The sequence below is a fragment of the Dama dama genome, chromosome 22 (assembly GCF_033118175.1).
Source record: "Dama dama isolate Ldn47 chromosome 22, ASM3311817v1, whole genome shotgun sequence".
Classification (NCBI taxonomy): Eukaryota; Metazoa; Chordata; class Mammalia; order Artiodactyla; family Cervidae; genus Dama; species Dama dama.
Genome location: NC_083702.1, coordinates 14,303,209 through 14,330,807, shown reverse-complemented (window position 1 = coordinate 14,330,807; position 27,599 = coordinate 14,303,209). Strand labels below are relative to the sequence as shown.

At 49.0% G+C, this 27,599-nt stretch overlaps 1 protein-coding gene and 1 long non-coding RNA gene across 2 annotated transcripts in view; one reads left to right on the top strand and one right to left on the bottom strand.

The window, feature by feature from the left end:
• CCND2 (cyclin D2) overlaps positions 1-3,221 on the bottom strand; it is a 28,456-nt gene extending 25,235 nt beyond the window's left edge. Inside the window, exons 1-2 of the mRNA XM_061124721.1 lie at positions 2,716-3,221; positions 782-997 (exon numbers count right to left, since the gene is read on the bottom strand). Coding sequence (XP_060980704.1) covers positions 782-997; positions 2,716-2,910 — 411 coding nt within the window. The 5' untranslated portion in view covers positions 2,911-3,221. The remainder of the gene's footprint in view (positions 1-781; positions 998-2,715) is intronic.
• Positions 1,540-26,689, top strand: LOC133043650 (uncharacterized). Its single transcript, XR_009689740.1, has 3 exons — positions 1,540-1,956; positions 26,181-26,308; positions 26,422-26,689. It is a non-coding gene; the product is annotated as an uncharacterized LOC133043650 (long non-coding RNA).
• The last annotated feature ends 910 nt before the right edge of the window (positions 26,690-27,599 follow it).

Sequence of the window (27,599 nt, the reverse complement as noted above, 5' to 3'; positions counted from 1 at the left end):
AGGGGAGGGGGGCCCTCTTCCAAGGAGTTGGGAGATGGGTGTGCATATCACTGAAGGTGGGCCTCTGGGGCCGCTCAACCAACGCCACACTGCGGCTACATGGCCGTCTTCAGCGTGACGCTGCAGACTCAAGGGGTACTGGCTGGGAGAAAGGTTTGCTGGCAGAAAACCAGAGCCCAGACAGAACCCCCATGTCTGTACAGAGGTTCCAGCCCCACCGGAGATGGGAATCCACGCCTCAGAATCCGCCCACAAAGGGCCAACCTTGACTCTGCTCAAAAGCCAGTGAGTTGGTGTTTAGTGAACAGCTACTATATGCAGCTATGCTGGAGAGTCTGAGAGATTCCCTAGACCGTACCTTTGAACTCCTAGTTTTTAGGAGACACGTCACAACATGTCTGGATCATGTGAGAGGTTGATGACTGTCTCAGAAGTCAGTGATTGAAAATTGGGAATTTAATTAAAATATTATCATTGTGTTCTATACCTCTGCTACACACACACACACACACACACACACACACACACACACATACATGTTCTGCAAACCTCTGTGAAGGATCTTATGCATGGGCGGAGCCTGAGTACTTTGTATGTACAGTCCAGCACACAGTAGGAACACAAGGAGTCTCAATATAAAGGGCAGAGCTCCTCGAAGGGTGGACATTTCACAGATGGGTAATTTGGGGTCCTAAGGGTTTGTTCTGGGAGCGGTGGGTCAAGGCGGATTAGGCCAGGGCAGAGCAGAAAGGCAGGCAGGCAGGAAGGAGGCAGTCATTACCAGCAGCTCCTGAGGCTTGATGGAGTTGTCGGTGTAAATGCACAACTTCTCAGCGGTCAGCGGGATGGTCTCTTTGAGCTTGGACGCCAGGAACATGCACACGGCCCCCAGCAGCTGCAGATGGGTCTTCGGAGTTGGGACTCCGGCCAAGAAGCGGTCCAGGTAATTGATGGCGAGAGGAAAGACCTCCTCTTCGCACTTCTGCTCCTCACAGACCTACGACACGAGTGGGAAGGGGTCGGGGTGGGGGGAGACCATAATATCAGGAAAGGAGGAAGAAAGGGAAATCGCACAATCTAGGGAAATGACAAAAATATTGAATTTGGGGGGAGGGGAGGGGAGTAGAATAAGCGATAAGAATGAAGACAAGGAAATTGGGGGCAATCTACCTGGCCATCCGCGCGGGGGTCCTCCCCGGGAGCTTAAAATCTCAAAGGAGTGGGGGGTTAAGGACCCCGAAGCCGAGAGCGCAACAGCGCCGGCCCCGCGGCCCCCATGGGCCGCTCACTACTCCGGGCGCTCGCACTCACTCACTCTCTTTTTTGGATTTCGTCATCTTTTCAAAAAATCAATAAAAATATTCTGGAGGCTCCGGGGGTCTCGTTCTTGGTCTCATTCGGATCCCCAGACCCTGCTCTATCATTCCCGACAATTGAAAAAATTGTCGGGAGGGGTCCTCGCGGCCCAGGCGCCGCATTTGGGGGGGTGGGTGGGGAGAGGTGGGGAAGCGGGGGGAGGGCGGAGGGAGCGAGCGCCGCGCAGCCTGGGCGGCCAGAGTCGGAGCAGGGGAGACGGGTTCAAAAAATAATTAAAAATCGAGGAAATATCCCAGAAAAGCCCTTTCGCCGTGAAAACCCCGCAGAGGACCCAGGCTTCCCGCAGCGGAGGCTTGGGGCGCCGGGAAGGTCTGGAGCGCGACCCCTGGGGCTTCGGATCCCGAGGGGAAACTTGCAGGGGAAAGCGCGGCGGCGGGAGTGTCCGGCCGCGGCCCACAAGGGCAGAGGCCGGGGACAGTGGCGAAGAGCTGGGGGACGCTCGAGGACGGGAGCCGCCGGAGAGAGGCGCGGGGGGCTCCGGCCTTTCCTTCGGGGGGGGCCCGCTATCCCCCCTGCACACACCTCCTCCCCCTCCCACCCCACCCAGATCTCCGCACCCAGGAAACTGAAGGCCGAACCGTAAGTAACCTTCACGAGGGGGCGGGGTGGGTGATGGGGGGGCGAGGGCACCATCAGGAGTGGGGGGACCGGGGTCGTGGGGTGCGAGGGGGAGCAGGCGACGCGTCCAGCCTCTCCACCCCCGAGTTTACAAAGCAACATGGCGAAACCACGGCAGGTCCGGAGCCGTGCAGACGTGGGCACACGGCAAGGGTTCGGAGCAAGGGGAAAGAAGTGCTTCTTCTGGGTTCCCCGAAAACACACGTTTCTTCAGTGTGACTTCCGGGGCTCCTGAATTCCCCGTTTCTCTGCTCCCTCCGCCCTCCCCCTCCCCCCTTAAGTGCCAACGCGGAGTCCCGACCACATGCGGGGAACCGAGGCTGGGACCCATTTGCCCTGGCCTGGGGGCGGGGGCGCAGCTGATTTTTTAACTTCGGGGTTCACCCTCCTATTCTCTTCTTCAAGGCACCGAAAGCAGCCTCGGCTTAGCAAAAGGTCGCGGCGGGGGTGGGTGCCGGTGGGAAGAGGTGGCAGCCACATGCAGGCACACGCGCTCGGGATGCTCCCCAACCCCCCCGCCCTGGGACAACCTCGCTGCTCTCCCCCTCCCCCCGGGAATCTTGCACCCCCCGCAAGGAACCGAGAGGAAGCCACGCGTCTCGCCGAGGGCGCGGGGGTAAGCTCTGGCGCAGGAGTGGGGAGGCGGGCTCCCAAGGCTGCCCTCGCCCAGGTTCGGGGACCCGGCGCGGGGGCCGAGGGAGCGCCTGCCTGCAGCCCTACCTCCAACATCCAGGTGGCCACCATCCTGCGCATGTAGGGCTGAATGTCCTTCTGCACGCACTTGAAGTAGGAGCACTGGGGCAGGTAGCGCTCCTCGATGGTCAGCAAGTTCTGCAACACGCGGTCGTCGTGGAGCAGGTTGGCGTCCGGCACAGCCCTGCGGACCGGCTCCACCTCACCGCACAGCAGCTCCATGGCCAGCGGGCTACTCGCTCGCGCCCCTGCGATCTCCGGACTGGAAAAGTTGGGGGGTTTTTTGGGAGGGGGAGGGGAGAGGATTCCCCGAACCTCCTTCCTTTGGCTAAATAAGGGGGTTTTTTTGGGGTGGGGGGAGAGAGAGTTAAGGGCAGAGAGAGAGAAGCCGGGGAAGAAGAGTGAAAAGGGATAGGATGGGCGGTGGGAGAGGAGCGCCCCGGGGGCGGCTGACTCTCTCTGCCCTCCCCTTCAAACTTGTCTGCTCTCCCCAGCTCGCTCGGCTCTCTGCTCGCCGAGGCAGTGACGCAAACTGGCTGGGCAGTTACTTCTCCTCCCTCTCGCCTCACCCCCCTCTCCGGTTCCTCCTCCCCTTCCCTCCCCTCCCGGTCCTCCCCTCCTCCTTCAGACTCTCCCTCCTTTCCCCTCTTGTTATTAAGGAGAACAGCAGCTGGCCCGACCAAACTTCAAACGCGGTCCCCCGCGCCGCCCCCCACCCTCTCCCTTAGCTCTCCAAGGCCTTCTCCCTCCACCAAGCCAGGGGCCCAGGAGAGGGGAACCCACCAAAAAACAAAAAAACCCACCGATCCCTACTTATTCCCTGTAATTGCAGCACATTCTGTAGGTGCATCCCGCCAAAAATACGACCCTCCGACTCTGGCTTCCTCAAACATGATCGCCACACTCCAGCCCACGAATTTAAGATCCAGGAATGACGGGTGGGTGAGCTGAAGATGAGGTGGGCTCAGACGATTGAGAAATAAGATCCCTTACATGAGCCCGAAGGAGGGCGATTTTGGAAAACAGTTAACTTTGCATACCCAGAGGGAAATGGTATGTATGGCCCTGAAATGTACGTTCTTGATCATTTTCAGCCGGTTTCCGAAACCCGATTCTAGGGACCGAATACATTACCCCCCCAATCTCCGCCCCGTGCCACCGCCCTCCCCCCCCCGCCCCCCCGAGATGTGTGGGGAGAGGAAGAAGGCGGAGGGGTGGGTGTTCGGAGGGAGGGGGCGCTTCTTCGACGTGGGAGAATGTGACCTAGGAGCAGAAACCCTCCCGTTCTTGGGGCGCCGCAGGCGCCACTGGGAGACGCGGGGAGGCGCCCCGAGCCGCCGCAGGCCGGGGGCAGGGCTACCAGCGGTTCCGCCGCGGCCAGCGGCCACGCAGGAAAAACCCGCTTCCTCGCCCTGCATCTGCTGACAAGCCGCCCGAGGTGTCTGCGCCGAGCGTGGCCACACTGATACAGCTTTCTAGGAAATAGCCCGGGGGGGGGGGCGGGGAGGGGGGCGAGAGAGGGGGCAGGTTGGGCTCCCTGTCTCTCCCCCAGCGCAAACGACACCACCCCTTCGTTTCCTCCGAGGCCCAAGATCTCCCACCCCGGGTCCCTCGCAGGCACCCTCGCGGACCCTCCGGGTTCACGCCTACATCGCAGCCAGGGCTTTCTCCCCGAGAGCTGGACTGCGGTGGAGACGCGGTCGGCTCCGACACGTGCTCCGACGCATCCTCTGGTCAAAGCCGCTTTGGGAGGGGATCCGGGGGCGTTTCCTCACCTCCTTCCTCCCGCCACCACCCGCCCCCCACCACCCTGCCCTCAGTGATATTTCATTCCAAGGGGCAAAGGAACGGGCCCTGCGTCCTGGGTGCTGGCCGAGCTGGCACGTGCGGCGAGCGCCGCGTGGGTCGGGGCTCTCGCTACACCCCGAGGTCAGCCCAGCACCTCCCTCGCGGAGCAAGGAGGGTCTCAGAACCGGGGCACGGAGGGCGAGCGTGAGCTGGGGGGATTGCGGGATGGGTGAACCAGGCGAGCGGTTCCCCGAAAGGAGGGGGAGGTGGAAGGGAGCGCAGGGAGCGCGCAGAAAACCAGAGGTGCGAGCGATTAACTCCGGCCCCGGGGCCAGCCCCTTTCCACGAGGGTGGGGCGGAAGGGGTGGGTGGGTGGCTGGCTGGGTGGAGGGGGCTATCGCTTTAAAAGGGTGAGTAAGAGTTTGGGGCGCCGTCTCCCCTCCCTCTATTTGCATAGCCAATAGCTCTGGGTCTCCTGCTACTGCGCGCTGATTGTTACCGGGCAGATTACTTTTTTTTTTTTTTTTTTTAGTAGGACGCGTTCCCCGCTACATCAAAAGGAAGCCAAGGAAGGGAGGGCGGAGGGAGAGCGGGGATGGGGCGGGCGGGGGCTGGGGAGAGGCCGGGGCGCCCGCGACCTTATCAATAGCCGCAGGAATTAGGATCCAATCGACTGTACGTAAAGAAAGGGGAGGGAAGGGGGCGGGCGAGGAGAATGTCTAATTGCGGTGGAAGCCATTAGCTTTCGGGAAGAAAAAAAAGCTCGCTGAAAAACCCAAGTTGCAAACTCAAAATGAAACAGCCCCGCGCGGCGGGTGACACCCGGGGCCCAGGAGCATGTTCCTCGGAAAAGAGCGGGTCCCTCACAATCACCTATTGATTTCAGTCAACGTGGACTTCCCGACTCAGGCCTTGAGTCACTCCGGATAAATACGTTAACTTACATTTTAAGACCCCATAAAAGACCTACTCAAACTTCAGCTCAGCCACCTTTGAGCGGATCAAAGCAAGCCTGCAGGAGTCGGGAGTGGAGGGGGCTGGGGGGCAGTGGGGGCGCGAGAGGTATTTTTAAAAGTATAAATCTACCCCGACAGGCAAGGACAGAAGCCGGCCAGGGCCCCCAGCCTCTTGACATCACTTGATAACTAACCCAGCACGGTCTTTTCTCCACCTCCCTGCAGAGAAAGCATCCTGAGCTCGGGGTCCCCTGAAGAGGGGCAGCGGGGGGCGGGGGGGGGCGGGGAAGAGGCGGGTGGTCGTCCTCCGGGCCTCGCCCACCCTGGGGAGAAAGCCTGGGTGGCAGGGCCTCAAGTCTCTGGAGCGAGCCGAGGGGCCCCCTCGCCCCTTCCCTCCCCCCAACCCCAAACCCGTCTGGCTTTACAGAGAAATTCCGGCGGGGAGCGGGGCCGGGGGCGGGGGGGAGGCGGTTGTGAAGGGGAGGGGCGCAGGCGGGTGCCCCTCTCCCCGCCGCCCTCTCTGTCCACCCAGAGCCGCCAGTGCGGGCGCTCCCCGCGCGGCAGGCTCGCCCCTTCCAGTTCCCCGTTGACTTCCCCTTCCGATCACGGACTCTATCCGAACTGCAACCTCGCGGCGAATCCATCCCCCAGTGGTTCGGGCGCCGAGGCTCGGGGTGGGGCGTGCGAGGGTGCGGAGGTTGGCAGGAATGTCTCCGGGAGGCTTGGACTGGAAACTGAGTTTTCCCTTTTGGTCGCCACTCCGACCATGTGTTAAAAGCTTAATTTTGCTTGTTAAAAAGCACACCGTCTCGCACGCGGGAAAAGGCACGTTGCCTTCTGGGCAAACCTGCGCACTTTCTTTCACTGTAGACGTAGGCTTAGAGGGGAAAGAAAAAAAAAAAAAAAAACCAAAACCAAACTTGTGCTCTGGCTTTTAAGTCAAAACTGGTCACTGTTGGGGGCGGGGGGGAAGAGAATGTTGGCTCTTCCTTATTCCTTTTCCATCCCTCGAGGGGGAAAAAAATTCCTACCCTTCGAAGGATCAGTGATAACCTTTAGCGAACGTCAGTTTTATTGGACTTTTATTCCCTCCCTGGCCGACTCACCACCCCTCGCGTTGTGGAGTTTCGGTTGGAAAGGGTACAAAACCCTGTAGGTGTAGGGTGTTTATAGGCACATTTCTGCAGGAACCGGCAACGCTGAGCACACTTACGCCCCAGCTCACCTGGCGGACGCCGCCCAGCCAGGTGATCCCGCCGTCGACGGGAAGCTGCGTCCTCAGAGGGGCGCTCAGGCGGCGTGGGGGGAGGGGAGGGGAGCTCGGGCTCAGGCCCTCCCCCCACCCCTTACAGCCCCTCCTAGAGCGGAGCTGTGTCGGGGTTTTCCCATTTAGGGACGGACAGGCAGTAAAAGCCGAAAACCCGACGGTCGCTTGAAAGTAGATGGCCGAGGGTCCGAGTCCCGGCTCCGGGCGCCCGGGGTACCAGGGAGGAACCGGACGGGGTGCAGAAGGAGCAGCTGGAGTGGGAGAGTGGGGGGGGGGGGGGTAGCAGTAAGTTAGAAAAATGTGCACGAAGAAGACCGACAGGTCAGGAACTGGAGCGCACGGGGGCAGAGGGTGAGTGGGTAGGGATGAGCCGTCGGGAGCCGCCCTCCCCCCCTCGCCCCGCCCCGGCCAGGCCCAGGGACACCAGGTGTGAGGGCGCTTCCGGGACTTCGCACGGCTGCCCCCTGCCCGTGGCGGCCCCGGGGCGCCTGGACCCTGCGGGGACAGAGTCGGGCGGGGGCCTGCGCTCTCCAGCCGCCCTGCCGGGGTCCGAGCTCGAACCCGGGCTGCATGCCTGGGGCGGCAGATGTGACAGACAGGGGTCTGGAACGCTTGCCGTCCATTCGCCCACCTCACATCTTCCTCCTCTCCCTTGGAAAAAAAATAAAAAGTAAAGAGACCCGAACTTTCCCCCTCTTCCTGTCTGATTCAGCTGCTGGACACGCCTCACGCGGCCGAAAATAGCCCTGGAAATGTATTCGCTTTATTTAAAAAAAAAAAAAAAAAGTGACTTTTCCACTAAGATTTGGGGCGGGGGGCGTCTGGCCCGCGGCGTCGGCGGGCCCGGCCTCCGGGAGGAAAGGGAACCGGCCGGCTCACTGCTTCGCCCTCCCCCGCCCCCGGCGCCCGGGAGGGGCCCGCTGGGCGGTGGAATCGCGCCTCCGCTGGAGGAGCCACCACGCGGCTTTTTCGCGGAATTTTGACGTCACCCACACGTGGGGGAAGGGGCTGGGAGAGAGAGAGGAAGCGGCGGGGGAGGGGGCGGGCGGCGGCGGCGGCGGCGTGGCCGGCACCTCGCGAGGGACGCTCCTACCGCGCGCCCCCGGCCGTCGCGCTCGCTGGGACCCGCCGTGCGCGCCCGCCCGGAGCCGAGCGGCCACCGGCTCCCAGGCCTTCCCCACCCTCCCCCCGCGCCCCCGTATCTTCCACCTCGGGGAGCTGATTTTCAGCCTTTGGAAGCCGCGAGCTGCTGCTAGCTCCGCGAAAAGCTGATTTCTTTGGGTTGCGGTCCAGTTGCGCTCGTTGGCGACATCAGATTGAATATCGCGATTGCTGGTCGCGACGCGCCGCCACCCGGCTCTCCTCCGCCTCTCCAGTGATGGAGACGTGGGTGTGCTTTCTGTTCCCCGGCAGGGAGTTCGGCACATATTTTGACACCAGAAGATTTTCACGCGTGACTTTTCCTCCCTGCTACCCCCACCCCCCTCACCCGCCCCATCCACTCCTTCAATACCGACTGGCTGATGCGCTGAAAATGACATGTGACGTCTGCATAGAAGCAGCTTGGGACGAACTTTACTGGGTTAGGAGCAAATCCATCTACAACTATATACTTTTCAAGAGTTCACAAATCGGTCGTCAAACGTTTAGGGCGACTCCCCTCCCACCCGCTGGGTACCCCCATGGTGTCCGAGCTCCGGGAGAACCTCCTAGACTCCCAGAGCTAAACACAGCAGTTGCAGAGTGAGCCCAAGTATCATCCTTTCCCCTACATTTGGGCAAAGTCTTTTAAAATCTTTCCGTTTGGGGGGGGGGTGGGGTTTGATATCTGAACTGTGCCATTCCTGAAACCCACGGTGACAATGCTGAGTTTCTGCTGAAATTTACAAGGAGTTTTGTGGGAATGATGTTTGGGAAAAAAATAGTCAAATATGAACTAGCTTTTAACCTCAGTGAGGTATAGAGACTGTTGCAGGAATCAGATGTAGAAAGCTAGGGGTTTCTTAGAAAATGTGGATTGAAGGTGGAATTATTTGTTTCAAATGTAAAGGAGAAGCTTTCTGTTTGAATCAGATATGAAGTGTGGAACTGTTTCTTTTTGAAGATGTCAGACTTTGGTTATGAACCTTCTTCCTTCGTTTGAACACATTCCCTCTATTTTTAACTCATTATTTCTTTCTTTTTCGTTTAATGGTTGCTGATGTGACCCAAGAGACTTTGTTTTGTTTCTTCTGGGGGGAGAAAAAGAGTTAAAATTAATAAAAAAAAATGTCAATACTTGCTGTTGAAGGTCAGTCTGAGTGAACTGTGTTTGAGTTCCTGATTTTTGGTGCCTGATTTGATGGGCACTTGGTTTGTATGTACAAAGGTAGAAAAATAGAATAAATTATTGAAGAAAAAAAAAGGGAAGGAGTCAAAGAAGTGTTTAAGAAACCAAAAAAGACAAATGTCTTTTAACTTTTACTCCTGCTTCACTTTAGACATTTAAGTTCTGGGAGATCAGAGTAAGCATTTTGTACATTTACATCCTTAGTGAAATATCAAGACTACCCCTACCAGAAATTTTCTTGGAGCAATGGTCATTTTATTTTGTTTTATAAACACTTCAGTTTTGCCCAAGTTCAAACGTTCATTTGCCTTGAAAATGTTCACTTTTCTAGTATGATTGAATATTCTTTCGATTTTGTGGCTTTATTTGGCTGTGTATTAGCTACAACCAAATTGAAGCAATATAAAATATTTCTAACAAATAGTCCTTATTTCATATTTTATTTTTCAATTTTTAAACACAGGATTGTCAGCATTTGTTAGTCTACTTTATAGCATAGCTGTACAACACCCTGAATTCACATTCTGCAAACTTAAAAAAACCTAATTAATATAAACCGAAGACATAGTTTTCTTGTTGAGGTTTTAGGTTTTATTGTTGTTCTTGTTTGGGGTTTTTTTTTTCCCTGGTGGCAAAATTCAGGAGGCAGATGGAATATTTTTCAAAAATTATTTTCTTGGTGGTCTTTTGTTGGCATTTTTAATTTGAAATGTGGAATAGAGCATGTTTTAAGTTTTATAATCTTCAAAATGTGCACCTCTGGAGAGAGATGTTCTTTCTATTTTGGGATTGACTTGAAAGCAAGCAGTTTGCAGAAGTATGCTGGACAATCCCAGCTAGGATGGATTTACACTCCTACTTAAGTAAGGGCATTTGCTCTCATATGAACTTGAAACAAAGTCTGTGCCTATGCATTATATAAACAACTCTGAAAAGCACAAATTCAGAGGACATGGGTTCGTGTGGAAGGTGAAATTAAAAGTCCTGATTTATTTCTGCTGTTAGCCCTCTCCAATCACACTTCCATTGTGATTCCATCAGCTATAAACCAAATAATTTTTTCTTTGTGACATACAGAGGTATGTTCTTTCAAGCCCTATTTAATAATGATAATAATCATAATAAATAGTAATAATCCACCTGTCTCTTTCTCTTCCAGTGAATGTGTGTGAGCCTGCACTTTATTTTTCTTTAAAAATTGTGAGCATGTTATAAAGAAATGGATCCCAAAATTAGGGTTTTTCACTGGGAAATAACAGCAAAAGCACTCGATTTTGTGCTTTTGAAAATAAAAAGTCACCAAAATTTAGTAGTCATGTTGCTTAAGAGAGGTGGGGGAAAGGCACAGGATTAAAAATGAACAGGAAAAATCCTTTGCTTAATTTACAAATCCTTTCCTTCATCGTGCCCACATATGTTTCCATTTTTAAGAGCAGCCAGGCAGTCCCTTAGGCAAATGCAAACTCAGGACCTAAAGTCTTTCCTGGTGTCAAGGAAGATGTTCTAAAGTGAATGGTATGGGTTTACACAAGGTTTCAGATGAAATGTCTTACATCTGGCATCTCACAGGCACCAATTATTTTAGGATAATGAAATATTATTTTAAAGAAATATTTTGAGGGAGAGGGAGTCTAGATCACGCATCACATGTGGGCAGGCCATTCATTGTGTGTGTGGGGTCTTCCTAAAATCTATTAAACTCAAGAAATTTAGTTGTTTCACATAGCAGTCCATGAACTCCCTTTTGTACAATTTCAATAAACTGGTGAATCGCCTTTTATTTTTTACCCCCTACTTCTGAACATATATTCTTGTTATGTTTCTCTCTTTCTTAAATAAAATGGCACGCCTAATTATAAATTTCCCTAACAGAATATAGACTAGGGCTTCAATTTACTTGCCTTTGTATAAGGAGAGTTCAGATAATTACTCTTTGTAGTGTGATTACCAGCAATTTTATGTCATCTAGCAAATGATTTAAGTAAGTCGGTAATCGAACTCCAGTGAAATCTGCTACACTTGGGATGAAAACCATACTTTACCTTGAGAAACCAAGGTCTGACCCTCCATTTAGACACTTAAGACTTGACTTCGGCTGCCTGTATGTTTCACCCAGTGGAGCTCTTTCAGATTTAAGAAACCTGGCTCTCTGCTGTAGATTAGATGCAGTCTTGCTTAGAAACAGGGGAACGGTCGATGGACCCTCATGACATTTTGGCCAGTCATAGAATATGCCTTCTGTGTCAGGGAGTCTGCAGTTGAAATTCTATATAGTATTCATCAAGGTTATTCATGCTGAGCGATCACATATGTGTTAAACTGATAACATCGCAGGTCTGTGCAGAAGTACACCAGAGCATGTCGGAGGGCACGCTTCAGATTTGTAAGGTAGAATTTAAGTGGTTTTAATGAAGGAGTCAGATATGCAGAGGTTTCTGTGCTTAGGAAATTGCCTTTGGCTTTTGTGTTTTATTGTTTCATTTATTTGATACAAACTGAGTCCTTACCAGGTGTCAAACAATGTGCTAGAAGTCAGGGATGTGGTGGGTATGAAGACTGGACACTAAATGAATGTTTCGTAAGACTGGCAGGGAGGAAAAAGTATTGGATAATACAGTCCCTGTCCTTAACAAGCCCACTGTCTAGGGATCAAACCTGGGAAAGAATTAACATCCCATACATGAACGCTTTAGGAAAGTAATAAAACCTAGAACAGAAGGCATAGAATGAGATGCTGTGTCTTACCCACCTTATGCCACCCACCTTAAGGCAGGGGCATGGAGATTTATATTTTCTTTAAAATTCAGTCTACACAAGTAGTTATTCCTTGGACTGCATAGTGTTTTTAAATTATTTTTCTTAAGTTATTCTTGAACTGTGTTCTTAATTTGATAATGATTTATTGGAACTTGTTGGTTGGTTATATGGGTTCCATGTCTGGGGTTTGGTCAGTCCTTTTAAAGTACCCAGACTCCTTTCTTGGTCCATCAGTCTACAAGCAGTCCTTTCTTGGAGTAGCTGTTTTTCCCAGACCATCTGTTTCTCGTCTGAATGAGCCTTCCCTGCGTCAGACAGAGTATTGATTAGCGTTTCACTCCTTTGGTTAGGGAAGTTGAGGTCAAAAGTGGATCATTTATTAATACTCATCCTGATTCATCCAGATGTTGAGAGAGCAGAGTGTAGATGTCTTATTGTGAGCTCAGATGTCTCCTAAAATACATAAAGGAAACATCTTGTCCTTGGCACCATGTTGGTGAGATGGCACCAGCCTAGAAGTCAGAATTCTCATCTTCTGGTTCCAGCAGTGTGACGTGGGGATAGCTTAAGTGCTTCCATTTCTGATGTTCCTTTCTCATCTACAAAATTAGCTAGCTGGAGTAAAGGATCATGAAGTTCCCTTTCAGCCCTAAATTTCTCAAGTTCCTGTGGCTTTATCATCATTGTCATCAAAATAGGAATTATATCTAATAGCGTCTTTTATGTATTTTATGTTTAACATAAAAAAATCTTAAATTGTGAATTTGTGTGGATGTATTCTCACTCCCTAGGTATCTGGGAGATATTAAGTCCTCATAGATTGAAATCTTTTATTTCCTTTCTATTTCTTAAAGAAATATTTGTTTCTATTTATTTGGCTGTGCTGGGTCTTTGTTGCAGCACAAGAACTCTTAGTTTCAGCATGAGAACTCTTAGTTTCAGCATGTGGGATCTAGTTCCCTGACCAGGGATTGAACCCAGGACCCTTAGCACTGGGGGTGCAGTCTTAGCCACTGGACTTCCAGGGAAGTCCCTTGAAAGCTTTTAAATTCAGTACGTTACATAGGTGAGCATTTGCTACGTGTTGTCAGCTGATGAAAAGACTACTTTCATTGTCCCAAGTCAACAGAAGATGGTAGCCTTTAAACTTCACGGAATGTAAAAATATATGGAATATAGGAGCGTTCTGGTGCTTATGAAAATTCCAGCACAAAACTTAAATTCACCTAGTGCTTACCTCCGCATCCCAAACATAGCCCCATCACAGCATATTGTGGACATAGTGTTTCAACTGGATCCTCACTCACAGACCCTTCTTTAAGTAGCCTGACTAAGTGACGGCTCAGAGCCTTGTGGGCCTCTTTTCAGCAAGGCTTATTCCGAACTCCATGGAACTCCCAGGGCATCAAGTGACTCCTTGGATTTCCAGCATTGCAGTCTTTAGACTGGACGTTCCTCCTTGCGTCCTAACAGCTAAGAGTAAGCAAGGGGAGCTTTCTGCTCTGTCCCACTTTTCATTGCTTTGAACATGTGAGAAATGTCATTCGTTGAGCAAAATCCACTTAATGTAAATTATTTACCATATAAAATTATGTGTTTGTAGACTATTTCCTTCTTAAAAGTGTGGCTCCTGGGGAACTTCCCCTGGCAGTCCAGTGATTAAGACTTTGTCTTTCAGTGCAGGGGTACAGGTTCAATCCCTGGTTGGGGAGCTAAGATTCCACGAGCCTTGAGTCAAAAAAAAAAACAAAACAGAAACAATACTGTAAAAACTCAATTAAGACCTGGTCTTAATTGACATGGTCCACAACAACAGCAACAAAAGTCTTTCAAAAAAAAGCCTAGCTGCTGAGAAGGAGAAACTAGTCCTGAAGCTGGCTAAGATTGAAGGCAGAAGGAGAAGAGGGCAGCAGAGGTTGAGCTGTCTAGAAAGTATCACTGACTCAGTGGACGTGAGTGTGAACAAACTCCAGGAGACAGTGAAGGACAGGGAAGCCTGGATGCTGCAGCCCACAGGGTCGCAAAGAGTCGGACATGACTTAGCAACTGAGCAGCAACAGCAATAAGCAGCTACATTTGGGAGAGTTTCTGGACGGTTCTATATCATTTTAAGATTTATTTTTTAATTCACTAGTTAATTTGGTTAACTGCCACAGAGCATGCAGGATCCTAGTTCCCCAACCAGGGATCAAACTCACGCCCCCTGCAGTGGAATCGCAGAGTCTCAACCACTGGACAGCCAGGGAAGTCCCCTGTAATTTTTTTAAACATGGTGCATGGTGTCCTGGAGAAAGCACTAGACTTGGGGTTATGAGAGGTGAGGTCTAGTCCCCATAATATAGTGGGGTGTCTCTACCCACTGTTTACACCACTATGGGTCAGTTACTCAGTGGCTTCTGCCAGCATGGTTTAATCTCAAACAAGTCAATTCTAAACATCCTGTTACTTCATCCTCAGAGAGACATGAACTCAGAGATAATCCTCCAACCTTCATAATCTCCCAACTTGTGCAAGGGACAAAGGAGAACACATTTACACAATCATAGAAGTGGAGAGATGCTTACATATAAAATTCACTGTTTACCAAAGTGAGGTAGTTGGTACATGGAGGAGCATTTTGTGTTTTAATGCTTTGATGTTTATTTTAATGAATAGCAGAAAAAACATGCAATGTATCGAACTCATAGTTACACAAATACTATAGTTGGTATTTAAGTTTTAAAAAAGGATCCATTTTTTAAAAAATTAATTAAGTTGAAGCAGTGATAACATAGATACGGTTTTTAAAAATTTGGAAAGTTGTATGCAAATTATTAAAATTTAGGAAACACAGTCCAATTCTTCCTTAGAAAACTATGGGACAGCATCTCACTTAATATCTATAATCTCACAGCCCGTTGGCGGTAGTCTAGGACTAAAATAGCACACTTCACTTCTGAAATTAAAGAAGTTAAGTCTTTGGATTAACTTTTCATTTAATGGCTTCTTTTCATTTAAACTATATCATTACAATTTACCCATTCTGCTTGTTTCTTCTCTGAGTATTTTATTGTGACTCACAGATAGGTTCTGTTTTCTGAATGGTTTTAGATACTTCTTACTGTTCATTTCTGTTATAATGATTTTCCCTACTTTTAACTTTTGGGCTAGGTGCCTTGCTTTTTTACCAGACCACCACTGCCTGTTACTTTTGCCTATCTAAGTAGGTTTTCCTTTTGTCCTGTCGCCCTTGCAAACTTATCTGCTCTTTTAAGGGTAGAGAAATGTCACTATTTGACTTATCTATCAGTTTTCTGGAACAGCTTCTTTCTCAGGGCTTGTCATCATCTGACCTGACTCAGAGCTTGCTCTCTGAACAAGCTTATCCCCAGGGTGTTTGCCCAAAACAATCAGCGGTAATTGTTTAACATTTCAACTACCTGAGGTGGTGATACCCATTGGAGCTAACAAGAGGCTGACTGAGAAAAGTAAAAGGAAACGCTGGAAAATGTGCTGTCCATATGGGCTTTGAACAGTTCTGACATATTCTTGGGAATCTAGAAAGTCGCACCGCTTGTGCAGGGCTTTTCACATACATTGCGAGACTTGAGCAAGCCCTAATTACTCACCACCAGCCGACCTTGGGCCTCTGTGTAAACAGAAAGTGACAGTTAAGAGCTAAAAACTGTCTACCACTTGCTGAAGCCAGACTCTCCCCTCAACACACACTGGGTCTCTTGGTAAAGCTAAGAGACATTGGTTCAAGGCATTTGTTGATAGGCTTATAATGCTTAAAGATGTAATGTGCATGACAATAATAGCACAAAAGAGTGAGAGGGAACAGTGTTGTAACGGAGTAAATTTTTTGCAAACTATTGAAATTAAGTTGGTATTAACGCATTGTTTTAATTGTAGTCCCCAGGACATCTACCAAGAAAAAAAAACCAAACTTTTTTTAAAGGAAATGAAACAGGAGAATTTAAGTGTCACACTTAATAGTACTACTCAAGACAAAAGAGTCTATCAATGGAAAACAGAAGAACAAAAAAGACATAATACCTACAGAAAGCAAATAACAAAATGACAGATGTCCATTCTACCTTAGTAATTACATTAAGTATAAATGAGCTAAACAGTTCAGTCAAAGGAAGTGGTTGGCAGAATAAAAGAAAACATGATCCAACTCTATGCCATCTGCAAGAGACACACTTTAGATTAAAAGACATAAACTTAAAGCAAAAAGATGAAAAAATATGTATCATGCAAACACTAACCAAAAGAGAGCTAACGTGGCTATGCCAACACCAGACAAAATAGACTTTAAGACAAAAGCTGCTGCTAGAGACAACAAGAACAGTTGATAAAACAGTTAATTCATTGGGAAGATTTAATAATTACACACATTACGTGGCCCTAATAAATGAGCCCGCAAATATATGAACGTAATCTCATTTTGTATCTAGCAGGAGTCTGTCCCTGTTGCTTTTCCTCTGGGTGCTTATTTCTGCCTCTGGAGCCTCACAGTGTACGTCTAACCCCTGTGTGACTAGAGAGTTCTCCAGATATCTAAAGCCAACTCTCGTGTCTTTTCTCCCTTTCAATTTTTGTGTGACCTTTGCCTTATACCATTTTCCCCTAGAACTCAATTAATGTTCTTTTACAAAGCAATCCATTGCAATGTGAACAGCAGAACCTACTTCCCTAAAATTTCAGAGTTGAAAGGAAACTTAGTTTACGTTTTCCCTAAATCTCTAATTTGATGGATGAGTGAACTGGGGTTCAACTGGCTAGATCACTGAGCTGATTAAGGGCAGATCAACATCCATAATCTTGGTTTCCAAACTCCTTGTCTGGTGCTTGTCCCTACATTTTCTTTCTGTGATAGCTTCCCCCCACTTTGGGTACTCAGGAGGGTTGCTGGCTTTGGGTGAAAGAAACTAACCCCGCTCTTTTAGCGATACCTGGCATCCTTCGTCTTGAATTTGCCATAGAAGAAAAAAGCTAAGCGTAATGGAAGGCACTGCATTGGGCATTAAGAGATGTGGATTCTCATCTTTTTGGGTCACTGACCGATTTCTGATACCGCGGATAAGTCACTTCAAAAAATGATGAGAAATACTGTTAAGATCTATTGAGCACCTACTGTTTACCAGGCACTGCGTTAAGCAGTTTGCCTGCAAGCCTCACCATGTGTTCTGATGTGTTTCTTCCTCAGCTATAAGATAATCAGATTGTACCAAATGTTGTCTGTTGTCCCATCAAGGTCCAGAATTGTGTGACTGTAAGGAGCTATCTATTAGAATATTCTTATAGCTCCTGAGGGTTCATCTTTATCCCCTTCCTTCCTATCCCCTGCTTTCCTGATGGCTCAGACTGTAAAGAATCTGCCTGCAATGCAGGAGACCTTGGTTCAAAGCCTGGATTGGGAAGATCCCCTGGAGAAGGAAATGGCTACCCACTCCAGTATTCTTGCCTGGGCGATGCCATGGAGAGAGGAGCCTGGTGGGCTATAGTCCATGGGATCTGAAAGAGTTGGACAAAACTGAGCAGCTAACACTTTCTCTTTCCTATTTCCTAGCTGGCAGCGGTGGAGTTGCTATAGAATAATTGCTTTAGACTTGTCTCTACAGCAAGCCCATGAGTTGTGACATCGTACTTTGCCCTCCCAAGAGACTTTCCATTTTACGATTTGGCTGGACTCTTACTGGTTCCTTTCTGGGTTTCCGGGACTGTATTCTTTGTTTTCTTCTTCTTCTTCTTTTTTTTTTTTAATTTATTTATGTATTTATTTTTGGCTGTACTGGGTCTTCGTTGCTGTGTGTGGGCTTTCTCTAGTTGTGCTGAGCAGGGGCTACTCTGGCTGTGTGCGTGGTCTTCTGCTGTGGTTTCTCTTGTTGCGGAGCAGTCTCTAGGGCACGTGGGCTTCAGTAGCTGTGGCTCATGGCCTTAGCTGCCTCGCAGCGTGTGGAATCTTCCCAAACCAGGGATCAAACCGTGTCCCTTGCATTGGCAGGCAGATTCTTAACCACTGGATCACCAAGGACGTCCTTCTTCTCTCTTGAGCTTCTCCGCATGGGTCTTTGATTCACCTGTAGGCTCAGAGAGTCAAGAGCAAAGTGTTAGTCACTCAGTCGCCTCCGACTCTTTACAACCTCATGGACTGTAGCCCACCAGGCTCCTCTGCCCGTGGGATTCTCCAGGCAAGAATACTGGAGCGGGTTGCCATTCCTTTCTCCAGGGGATCTTCAGAGGAGTCAAATAATTTTTAAAAGTTCATTCAGCTTGTATATAGATGGCAGGCAGCAGCTGTCTGACCGCACTGCCTCTGTTACTCCTGGTATAACATGATTCTTATCTCTGAAAGTTCACTGGTTCTGATTTTCCCGCCCTTGCTGCAGACCTAGCTCAAGCCCTGCCTTCTCCACCAACTGAGCCTAGCCAGCAGTCATTCGTCTCAGTTTACCCAACCAGTGTTGTCCACAGTGCCCATCAGGCACCACCGTGGGGCTTGTGTCTTGGGAGACTCTAGGGCTTAGTGGTTATGAATGTGGGGCCTGGAGTCAGAAAGCCAAAGTAGGAATCCTGGCACTACTGCTTCTTAGCTGTGCAACCTTGAGAAAATTACTTAGCCTCTCTGGGCTGGGTTTCTGCCACTATAAACTAGAGAGGCTACTAGTACTTACCTCCTAGGGTTGTTGTAAAGATAAATCTGAATCGATTCCATCACCCGATCTAGGGGTAATCCCTGATTGGCCCAAGCCGATTGACATAATCCCGTCCTTCTTGCCAGAGAGATTGAGTTGGCCTTGGGTATGTGAACCTCACTAGGCCAGCGCAACCTATGGGACTGCAGTTTGACAACATGGTCTCAGATGTGAGGTCTAGAATTGCTAGAGTCATTTTTTTTTTTTTTTTTAACTAGCAGGAAGCTAGCCTGAGAACAAAACTGACACAGGGAGCAGGGCAGAACTGAGAAAAACCAAAGAGAGATAGAGCTAGAAATCTGATCAAGCATCTCCTGAAGTCCTTCCAACCTTGGAATTTTCCATTGCTTGAGTCAATTACAAAATTCGGTATTTCAGCTACTTTGTGAGGTTTATTTTATCATTTGCAACTGAAAATATCCTAATCCATTCTTATTTGTTGTTGTTGAGTCGCTAAGTCATGTCCGACTCTTTGTGGTCCCACGGACTGCACCACACCAGGCTCCTCTGTCCTCCACTGTCTCCCGGACACTCATGTCCACCGAGTCAGTTATGCTAACAGTCTCATCCTCATTATTATTACCTTCCCATGTATATCCAACGTTTTGTTAATATTGAGATGTCCCCTGGAGCAGAGACTGACTTGGTCAGCTCTCTGTTGCCGCACCCCCTAGCACGGTTCTGTTACACATCATCTGTGCTTCATGCCACAATCCTCACCGCCTCTGGGTATCTCTAGACTTTGAGTATCTTCAAGGCAGAGAGAGAAGACAGACGGCCAGAGACCCAGGTAGGCTGGTCCCCTGCTGGTTCTTCATCGTCTTACTGTACTAAGATAATAGGAAAGTAAAATGCCTCATAGATCAGCTAAATCGTATTGAGAACAAGAGACATTGAACAGAGAATCATCTTTTTTTGTTTTTTCTCGGTTACCAATGGTTACTATTACCATGTCCTATTGTTACAGATGAGAAACAGAGGCTTACAGAGTTTATTCAACTTGTTGGACACACAGCTTCTGCATACCGTAATTTAGGGACCTGCACCCAAATGACTGCATCCTTGTCTCTAAGTTCTCCCTCTACATTACAGAAAATGAAACTAGCAGTCACAGTCGGTGCTTTATGGGTGTGGCTTACCAGGAGAGATGATGGAGAGCTCCATCATTGGACCCCTGCTAAAAATTCGGCATTGGATTGACATCAAGAGATTAGTAAATAGGCACTTCCCTGGTGGTCCAGTGGTTAAAACTCCATGCTTCCAATGCAGGGACGTGGGCTTGCTCCCTGGTTGAGGAAGATCCCATGTGCCGTGTGGCATACCCAAAAAGTAAAAAACAAAATGAAGCAACAACAAGCAAAGCCACTAAAAACTTAAAAAAGATTAGTAAATAAAGGTACATCCACTTCAAATAAATATTTAGGTATGTATAATTCATTTTTAAATGCTATCTCATTTTCCCAACATTTTAAGATCATCCAACACCTTCCCAATCAGAGCAGAGAGATCTTTACTTCTCATTTTTCTTTTTCCGAGCATTGGAATTGTGAAAACCCTAACTAGGATCATGCCAAACATACTGTCCCGCAGCTTTATTTTTTTCAGTGAACAGTTGATATAGATCTGCTTCATTCATTGTAAGTGCAGAAGGTTTTTTAATAGTCGCTCAGTCACGCCCAAATGTTTGCAACACCATGGACTGTAGCCCTCCAGGCTTCTCTGTCCAAGGGATTTTCCAGGCAAGAGTACTGGAATGGGTTGCCATTCTCTTCTGCAGGAAGATCTTCTCAACCCAGGGATCAAACCCGGGTCTCTTGCATTCACAGAATGTATCATAATTTAACCACTTCCTATAATTAATGGACCTGCGGGCAGCCTCTCCCATCACTTTTTTTTTTTTTTGCTTTTATAAATGATGTGCCATCATTGTACTTTGTTTCTTTGTGCATTTAAGTGTCCATGGGAGGAGAAAAGTCTTGAGACCTTAATGCTGCAACCTCAGAAGTAGTCCAAGATAGAAAATGAACACCTTGAGGTCCCTATCTTCAGCAACCTCACAGTCTATAGAGAGCAAATGTATTCACACATGGCTTTCCCCTTAATATAAGAGCAAGAGAGATAGGAATCCCCTCAGTGTTACAGGAGCACAGGAAGGAGACTGAGGGGCTCTCTTGAGTGGATAGCCGGGAAGGCTGCGTGGAGGAGGTGGCATTTGAGTGCAGTTGCAGAGGATGGGAAGGCTCTGATGCTTGGACTGCCCATCTTCCTATCGTGGCCTGGCAATGTGCCTGTCATTTGGTTGGCCTCTGTTTTGGTTGGATGATGAGGGTGAAGATGGAGGGGGAGTATGCTTTGAGCAAAGGAGACACAGCCCCAGATCTAAAGTGACGAAGCGTCCCGTTTCTCAGAGGGCCAAGAACTGGCTGTTGTGGCCAGAGCATTGAGCACAGGCCACCTCTGAACAGCACGGGGATAGAAGGCTGTTGCCGGGGGTGGGGGGGTGACTAAGAGACACCCAGGAGGCATTTTGATTTGTCTGGAAAATGATTTTTCTTTACGATGCATGCTGCAGGTGGGGCAGAAAGAGTAAGGACAGAGCAGACAGCTCTCTGATGGGGTGATGGGAGCCAGACAGATGGGTCAACGTTCTTTTTAAGTGACCCCGAGCGCCAAGGTTTCCTGAGTCTGTTACTGTGACGCCTCTCTGCTTCCCTCTGTGTCTCTGCTTTGAATTCAAGTGAAATCGCCATGTGGAAGACAAACTGCAAAGTTTTAGGGGAAAAAAAACCCACCGACTTTCAGCTGCTGCTGGGTCTGTATCCTTAAAAATTCCCTCCGTGCTCCATGAATTTCAACAGGTAGTTTATCTCTTTTGTTCCGTAAAACATGAGATGCGACTTTAATGGCCTAACCCCAAAAAGATAACCCGAGAGCCATCAAACATTCAGCAGCATTCCAAATAACCTTTCGCTGCAGCCTGCCTTCTACGGGGCCATGTGGATGTCAGACGCACACAGCCGGAGTCACGCTGACATAGCTGGCATGCCTGGACCGCAGTGGAATCTCGGGGGTACCAATCACAGGGCAGAGAGAAGCCATTGGCCAGAGGAAACAATGCCAGCGTGTTCACATCTCTGCAGAAGGAGCGGTGTTGATGGTGACAGGATTGACAATTGCAGCCAGAGGGGGACCATGACCTCGACACAGGATGGACACACACATCAGTGGTGCTGGCATGAGGCAGAAGCATTCCGGGGCTCAGGTCATGGCCCCATCCTGCTTCTCCTGATCCCCAACCAGAACAGTTAAGAAGACAGCAGATATTCCCTAAAAATACTTCCTGCCTAGAATGCCCTTCCCTTTTCAGGAGTTTGAGAAATCCAGAATGGATAATAATGACCCAGATTCATTCAGCACTTACATCTACCAGACAGTGTGTTGGGCATTTAACAAATAATTCATTTACTTCTCCTTACTCCGTGGTTGGTAAAGAGTCTGCCTGCAATGCAGGAGACACAAGAGACAGGTTCGATCCCTGGGTTGGAAAGGTCCCCTGGGGGAGGAAATGACAACCCACTCCAGTATTCTTGCCTGGAAAATTCCATGGACAGAGGAGCCTGGCAGGCTACAGTCCATGTGGTCACAAAGAGATACAACTGAATGACTGAGCATGTGCTCAATGGTGAAGGGGTGTGTGTGTGTGTGTGTGTGTGTGTGTGTGTGTTGTGTCCAACTCTTTGCAACACCATGGACTGTTCCCTCCCAGGTTCTTCTGTCCATCAAATTCTCCAGGCAAAATTACTGGAGTGGGTTGCCATTCCCTTCTCCGCGGGATCTTCCCTATCCAGGGATCGAACCCTGGTCTCCTGCACTGCAGGCAGATTCTTTACCTTCTGAGCCACCAGGGATTGTACTTTGCACAATCCCCACTTTAGGAAGGAGGAAACTGAGGCTAGGAAGGAGTAAGAAATTTACCCAAATTCCATAACCAGTAACTGGCAGAATTGTGGACTTGAACCGGTCTTTCAAAAGCCCAAGCTCCTGACCCTGGCATTCAAGTCCACCCAATCTGTGGCACCCATGGCATCCGCCCTCTCCAATGGAATAGGTCTGTCTGCTTGTCGGGTGGAGAAAAATCCTTCAAGGGATTCTTTTTCCTCCCCTGGTTTCCTGGGGGGCAAGCAGGCATGCTTAAATATGCTGTTCATTGAATCCTGGTCTATTTCGGGACCTCTGGTTCAGCCTGGCAAGGGGTGCCCTGGACGGGGGCCACTTCTGGGGTGAGGGGTGAGTTGCAGACATTTTATATCTCTCTTGAGTTTGATCATCACTCTTCTATCCAGACTTGATCAGCCTTTCTTTTTTTCTTCCTTTAAGATTCTTCTTCTTGGGACTTCCCTGGCAGTCCAGTGGTTAAGACTTCACCATCCAGTGCAGGGGTGCGAGTTTGATCCCTGGTCAGGAGGCTAAGATCCCACATGCCTCGGGGCCAAAAAACCAAAACATAAGTCAGAAGCAATATTGTGACACATTCAACAAAAACTTTAGAAATGGTCCATATGAGAAACACGAAAGGAAAAAGGTTCTTTTTTTTGTTTTTTAATGCTATAAGCTTTAATGTGACTTACTACATGTCAATTACGGTGCTACCTCACTAACACGGACCAATTAGCAGCCAGCATCTCCTATGGTCGTCCAACACTTTAGGGAAGTAGGTGCTATGATTATTCTTACTGTAAGAAGATGAAGAAACTGGGGCTTAGAGAGGTTAAATGATGTCTCCGGGACGCCTGATGCAGTCTCCCACCCTCTTAACCACCATCCCAACCAGACCCTACACTAACAGGGCCCTCACTCTGCACAAGGCACCGTTCAATACTTCTTTTATAGTAACTCCTCCAGCTCTCACAACAACACCGTGTAGGGGCACTGTTATCCCCTTTTAACAGATGGGGAAACCGAGGCTCGGAACACGCATGTCACTCACCCAGGCTCACCCTGCTGGTGAGTGGCGGGGTGTGTGTTTCACTGCTGACGTCTTGTGATGCAATAGGAAAACGTTCCTCTGTTTGGGTTTTGTTTCTCCCTGGAAATCTCCTGCGAGGGAGGGTCCGGGGTAGGATGCCAGGGTTCTGAGAATAGAGTCTCTGAGCTGAGCTGGGACGGGGTGCCAGGGACAGCTGCATTTCTGCAGCTCCAGAGATGGTGAGGGCGGAGGGGAGGGTGATGAGACAGCAGCCACAAGCCTGGGGTTGGGCCAGAGAAGGCCTCAGAGCCCACTGGCGGGTTGGCACCCCCGAGCTGGGCTGAGCGCCAAGTGTGGCTTCGAGGGGACCAGACGAACATGGTCCTTGGGAGACGAGAAGGCCGGCGGGGGTGGGCTGGCATGACCTCAGCCTTCAGATCTGAGAAGGGCTGTTCTGTGGGCGAGGGGATGTAGGAAGCAGCTCTCCTGAGAGCCAGGCAAGAAAAAGTAGGTTTCTGTTTGGGCAGCAGCAGTGGGATTTCAGGGAGAAAGAGAACCATCCCCAACAGGGTACAATGCCTGACCGTGACAAAGGGTGGCCATAGGACCTCGCCCAGCGAAGGGGTCTCTAGACAGAGGAGATGGGCCACCGCAAAGCTGGCCTCTTCACTCTCTCTGCCCCTAACCTTATGAAATCCCACCATTCTTTAAAGCCTTGGTTCCACCGCCACCTCCTCCAAGAAGCCCTTCCTGACTGACCAGCGCCCGCACACATAGAATTCACAGTTCTGTTCTGAAGATACAAAGCCTGGGTTCTCTGAGGTCCAGGCCAGTCCACACTCCTTGAGGGCAGGAGTCCCCAGAGGGCTGGGGTTCAGACTGGGTGATAAAAGCCTCAGACACTCTGGAAGCCAGCCCAGTCAGTCTAGGGACCTGTCTCCCCAGTAACCCCATTCTTATGGCAAACATGCCCTCCCTAGCGTCCATCTGGCCTTGGGCACTGGAGGTCTTGCTGGTGCGATGTGTCCTGGCCATAGCAGCTTCTTGCTCTAATGCACCTCTCAGGTGTTCACAAGACACTTACAGAACACTTGGCATGTACCAGGCACTGTTTCCAGGGATTAGCTGATTTAATCCTCCCAACAACCCTATAAGTCTGTGTTACTATTATTGCTGCATCACACAGTAGGGACTGGAGGCCCCGGTCCTCGGCAGCTAAGGACCTAAGTGGTACTGGATGGACCACGGTGTTGAAACCCCGGGCAGGTGTCAGAGTCTGGGATTTGTCTCCGTCTTGTTCTCAATAAGACATTGTCAAGGACGTTCTTGTTCCTTTGTACCTCCTGTAGCCCTTAGCAAATGTCCCTACAGAGTAGTTGCTCAAGAAATATTGGCTTACTGATTGTTCAAAGGCTCTTCTAGTCTGCTTTTCCAGTGATCTGTGAGTTCGGGTGCTTTTTTTTGGCCATGCTGTGTGATTTGTGCTCTTAGCAGTATAGCCTGGAGTCCTAACCACTGAACCACCAAGAAATTCCTGAGTTCAGGTGCTTTTGAAAGGACAAAATAGTAGTGAGTCCTTGCTGGACAAAAACCAGGTACTCCTTGGGAGAAGTGAGATTTCCAGGCGTTTCATTCCAAGTCTTCAGGTTAACTGTGACACAATAAATATATATATATATATTTGGTCTTTGTCCCCAGTTCCCACTTCCTTACTTCCTTGGAGTTTCCCGAGCGATAGGAGTGTCTTTTGTTCTCATGAGGCCACTCTCGGAGGTGGGGGGACGGTCCCTAGAGAGTTTCAGGATGGGGCTAGTCACGAAAGAGACCAAGGTTAGAGGGTCGGAACTTTGGGTCCCATCCCTCCTCCTCCTGATGGGGAGGAGGCTGGAGATTGAGTTCATCACCCATGGCTGATGACTTAACCAACCACGCCTGGGAAGGCAATGCAACCCAGCTCCATGGGGACAGAAGGTTCCATGCTTGGGACGCTTCCAGACCACACCCTCTGTTCGTCTTCATCTGGTTGTCTGTTTGGATCCTTTATAATATCCTTTATGTGCGTGCTAAGTCGCTCCGGGGGTGTCCGACTCTTTGCAACACCACAGCTCCTCTGTCCTTGGGGTTCTCCAGGCAGGAATTCTGGAGTGGGTTGCCATGCCCTCCTCCAGGAGATCTTCCCCACTCAGGGATCAAACCCAAGTCTGTTAAATCTCCTGCACTGGCAGTTGGGTTCTTTACCACTAGCGCCACCTGGGAAGCCCGGAATTGTTCATTAATAAACCAGTAATAGTGTGTAAATTGTTCCAGAGCTCTGTGAGCTGCTCTAGGAATGATCAAACCCCAAGAGGAGGCTGTGGGAACCCCTGAATTTATGGCCTGTTGGTCAGGAGTCCAGGTGGCACCCCATCTGAGCTGGGCAAGTCTTGTTGGCTGAGCTCGTCACCTCAGGGTCTATGCTAAGACCCTGTGGTCACTATCAGAACCAAATTGACTTGTCGGACCCCCAGTTGGCGTCAGGAGAGTTGGTTGGCGTGGGGATAAAGCCCATATATTTGGGGTCACACGTACAGTGAATGAATGCAGTCCATCGTGGCAGAGAAAAATGGGAAGACAGCCCACATCAGTTGGTTGATAGACTCAGCCAAACCAGAACATTGTGTTAGCTGCTCTCCTGTCCTCCGCTTGTAGGAGGATATATGATGAAGCTGGCTCCTATGAGGATTGATGTTGAACATTCACCTTTCAGAAAATGCCCGGCAGACTGGACTTGATCTCTACCCGCTCTGCCTACAATCTCCAGTCCGGGACAGTCAGACCTGATGCTCGGTGGTGACCTGAAACCAGAAGAAACCTCTCGCCAAGCTCACCAAGAAGGTAATATTTGTTCCTCCGTGGTGGTTAAGCTAGGAAAGCAGACGCCTGGCTTTGAGTGGTTTTTTTTTTTTGTAATGAGATTTGAAACCCAAAGGATTTTTTTTTTTTTCCAGATTATCCTTAAGCTCTTAGAAATGGAGTTTGGAAGAACTTCTCCAGACTCTGTAGGTGTTGGTCAATGGAACTTAACAAACAGATGGAAAAGCCAGGAAGAAATTGAAGCAGAAGGGACACCTTCACCAAAATATTTGTTATACTGACCCAGACAATTTCCCGAGGTGATTCTTTAAATTGAGAGCATTTTGGATACATTGTAAATGATTTCGTTCACTTGAAAGTGAGATTTGAAAAAAATAAAATAAAATAAAATAAAAAAAAAAAGAAAGTGAGATTTGTGTGTTCCATTCAGAGAACCTGGTGAAGTGTAACTGATTTTGAAATCCTCGAAGATCATATCATGTTCAAGCTGAAAGGAGCATTTCAGTCTCATCGCCCCCGTTTACCGGAGAAATGCCACAGCAACCTGGAGATATGAAGGGATGGTGGCAGCACAAAGCTTCGTCCGCTGCAGGCCGTCCAGTTTCCAGCCTCCTCCCAAAACTGGGCACCTTCTTTGCATCCCAGCTACCTGACTGTCCTGGTTAGGACTCTCTACATGGTCCTCAGCTGCCCTCATGGATGCTTAATCATTGATACCCTTCTGGATTTTTTTTTTTTTTTTTGGTATTGTTTTTATGGAAAGTTTTCAGACATAAAGGTAGAGAATACAATATAAATAACTCCCATGTGCCCTCACCCAGCTCCTACAATTATTAACATATGGCCAACCTTCTTTTATCTATACCCAGCTCCAGATTCCACTCCTGCAACAAAGATTTTTAAAGCAAATCCAAACATCATGCGATATCATCTGTAAACACTCCGCGTGCACCCATGGAAGAACTCTCCCATGTGTTCGTACCTACATATTTGCAATACGATGATTATAACTAAGAAAATGAACAATGACTCAATATCCAATTTTCCCCCACTGCTTGCCTGTCGCTCTTGAGCGATTGATCTGTTAGAATAAGGGTGCAGTGGAAATTTGGGTCCCAGTACTCATTCAAAGTTCTTGCATGAGGTTGTTGAACGAGAGGAAATAAATTACATAATAAAGACGTGCACTATGTCCTAAGTTGCTTTAGTCATGTCTGACTCTCTGCAACCCTGTAGACTGTAGCCTGCCAGGTTCCTCTGTTCGTGGGATTCTCCAGGCAAGAATACTGGAGTGGGTTGCTATGCCCTCCTC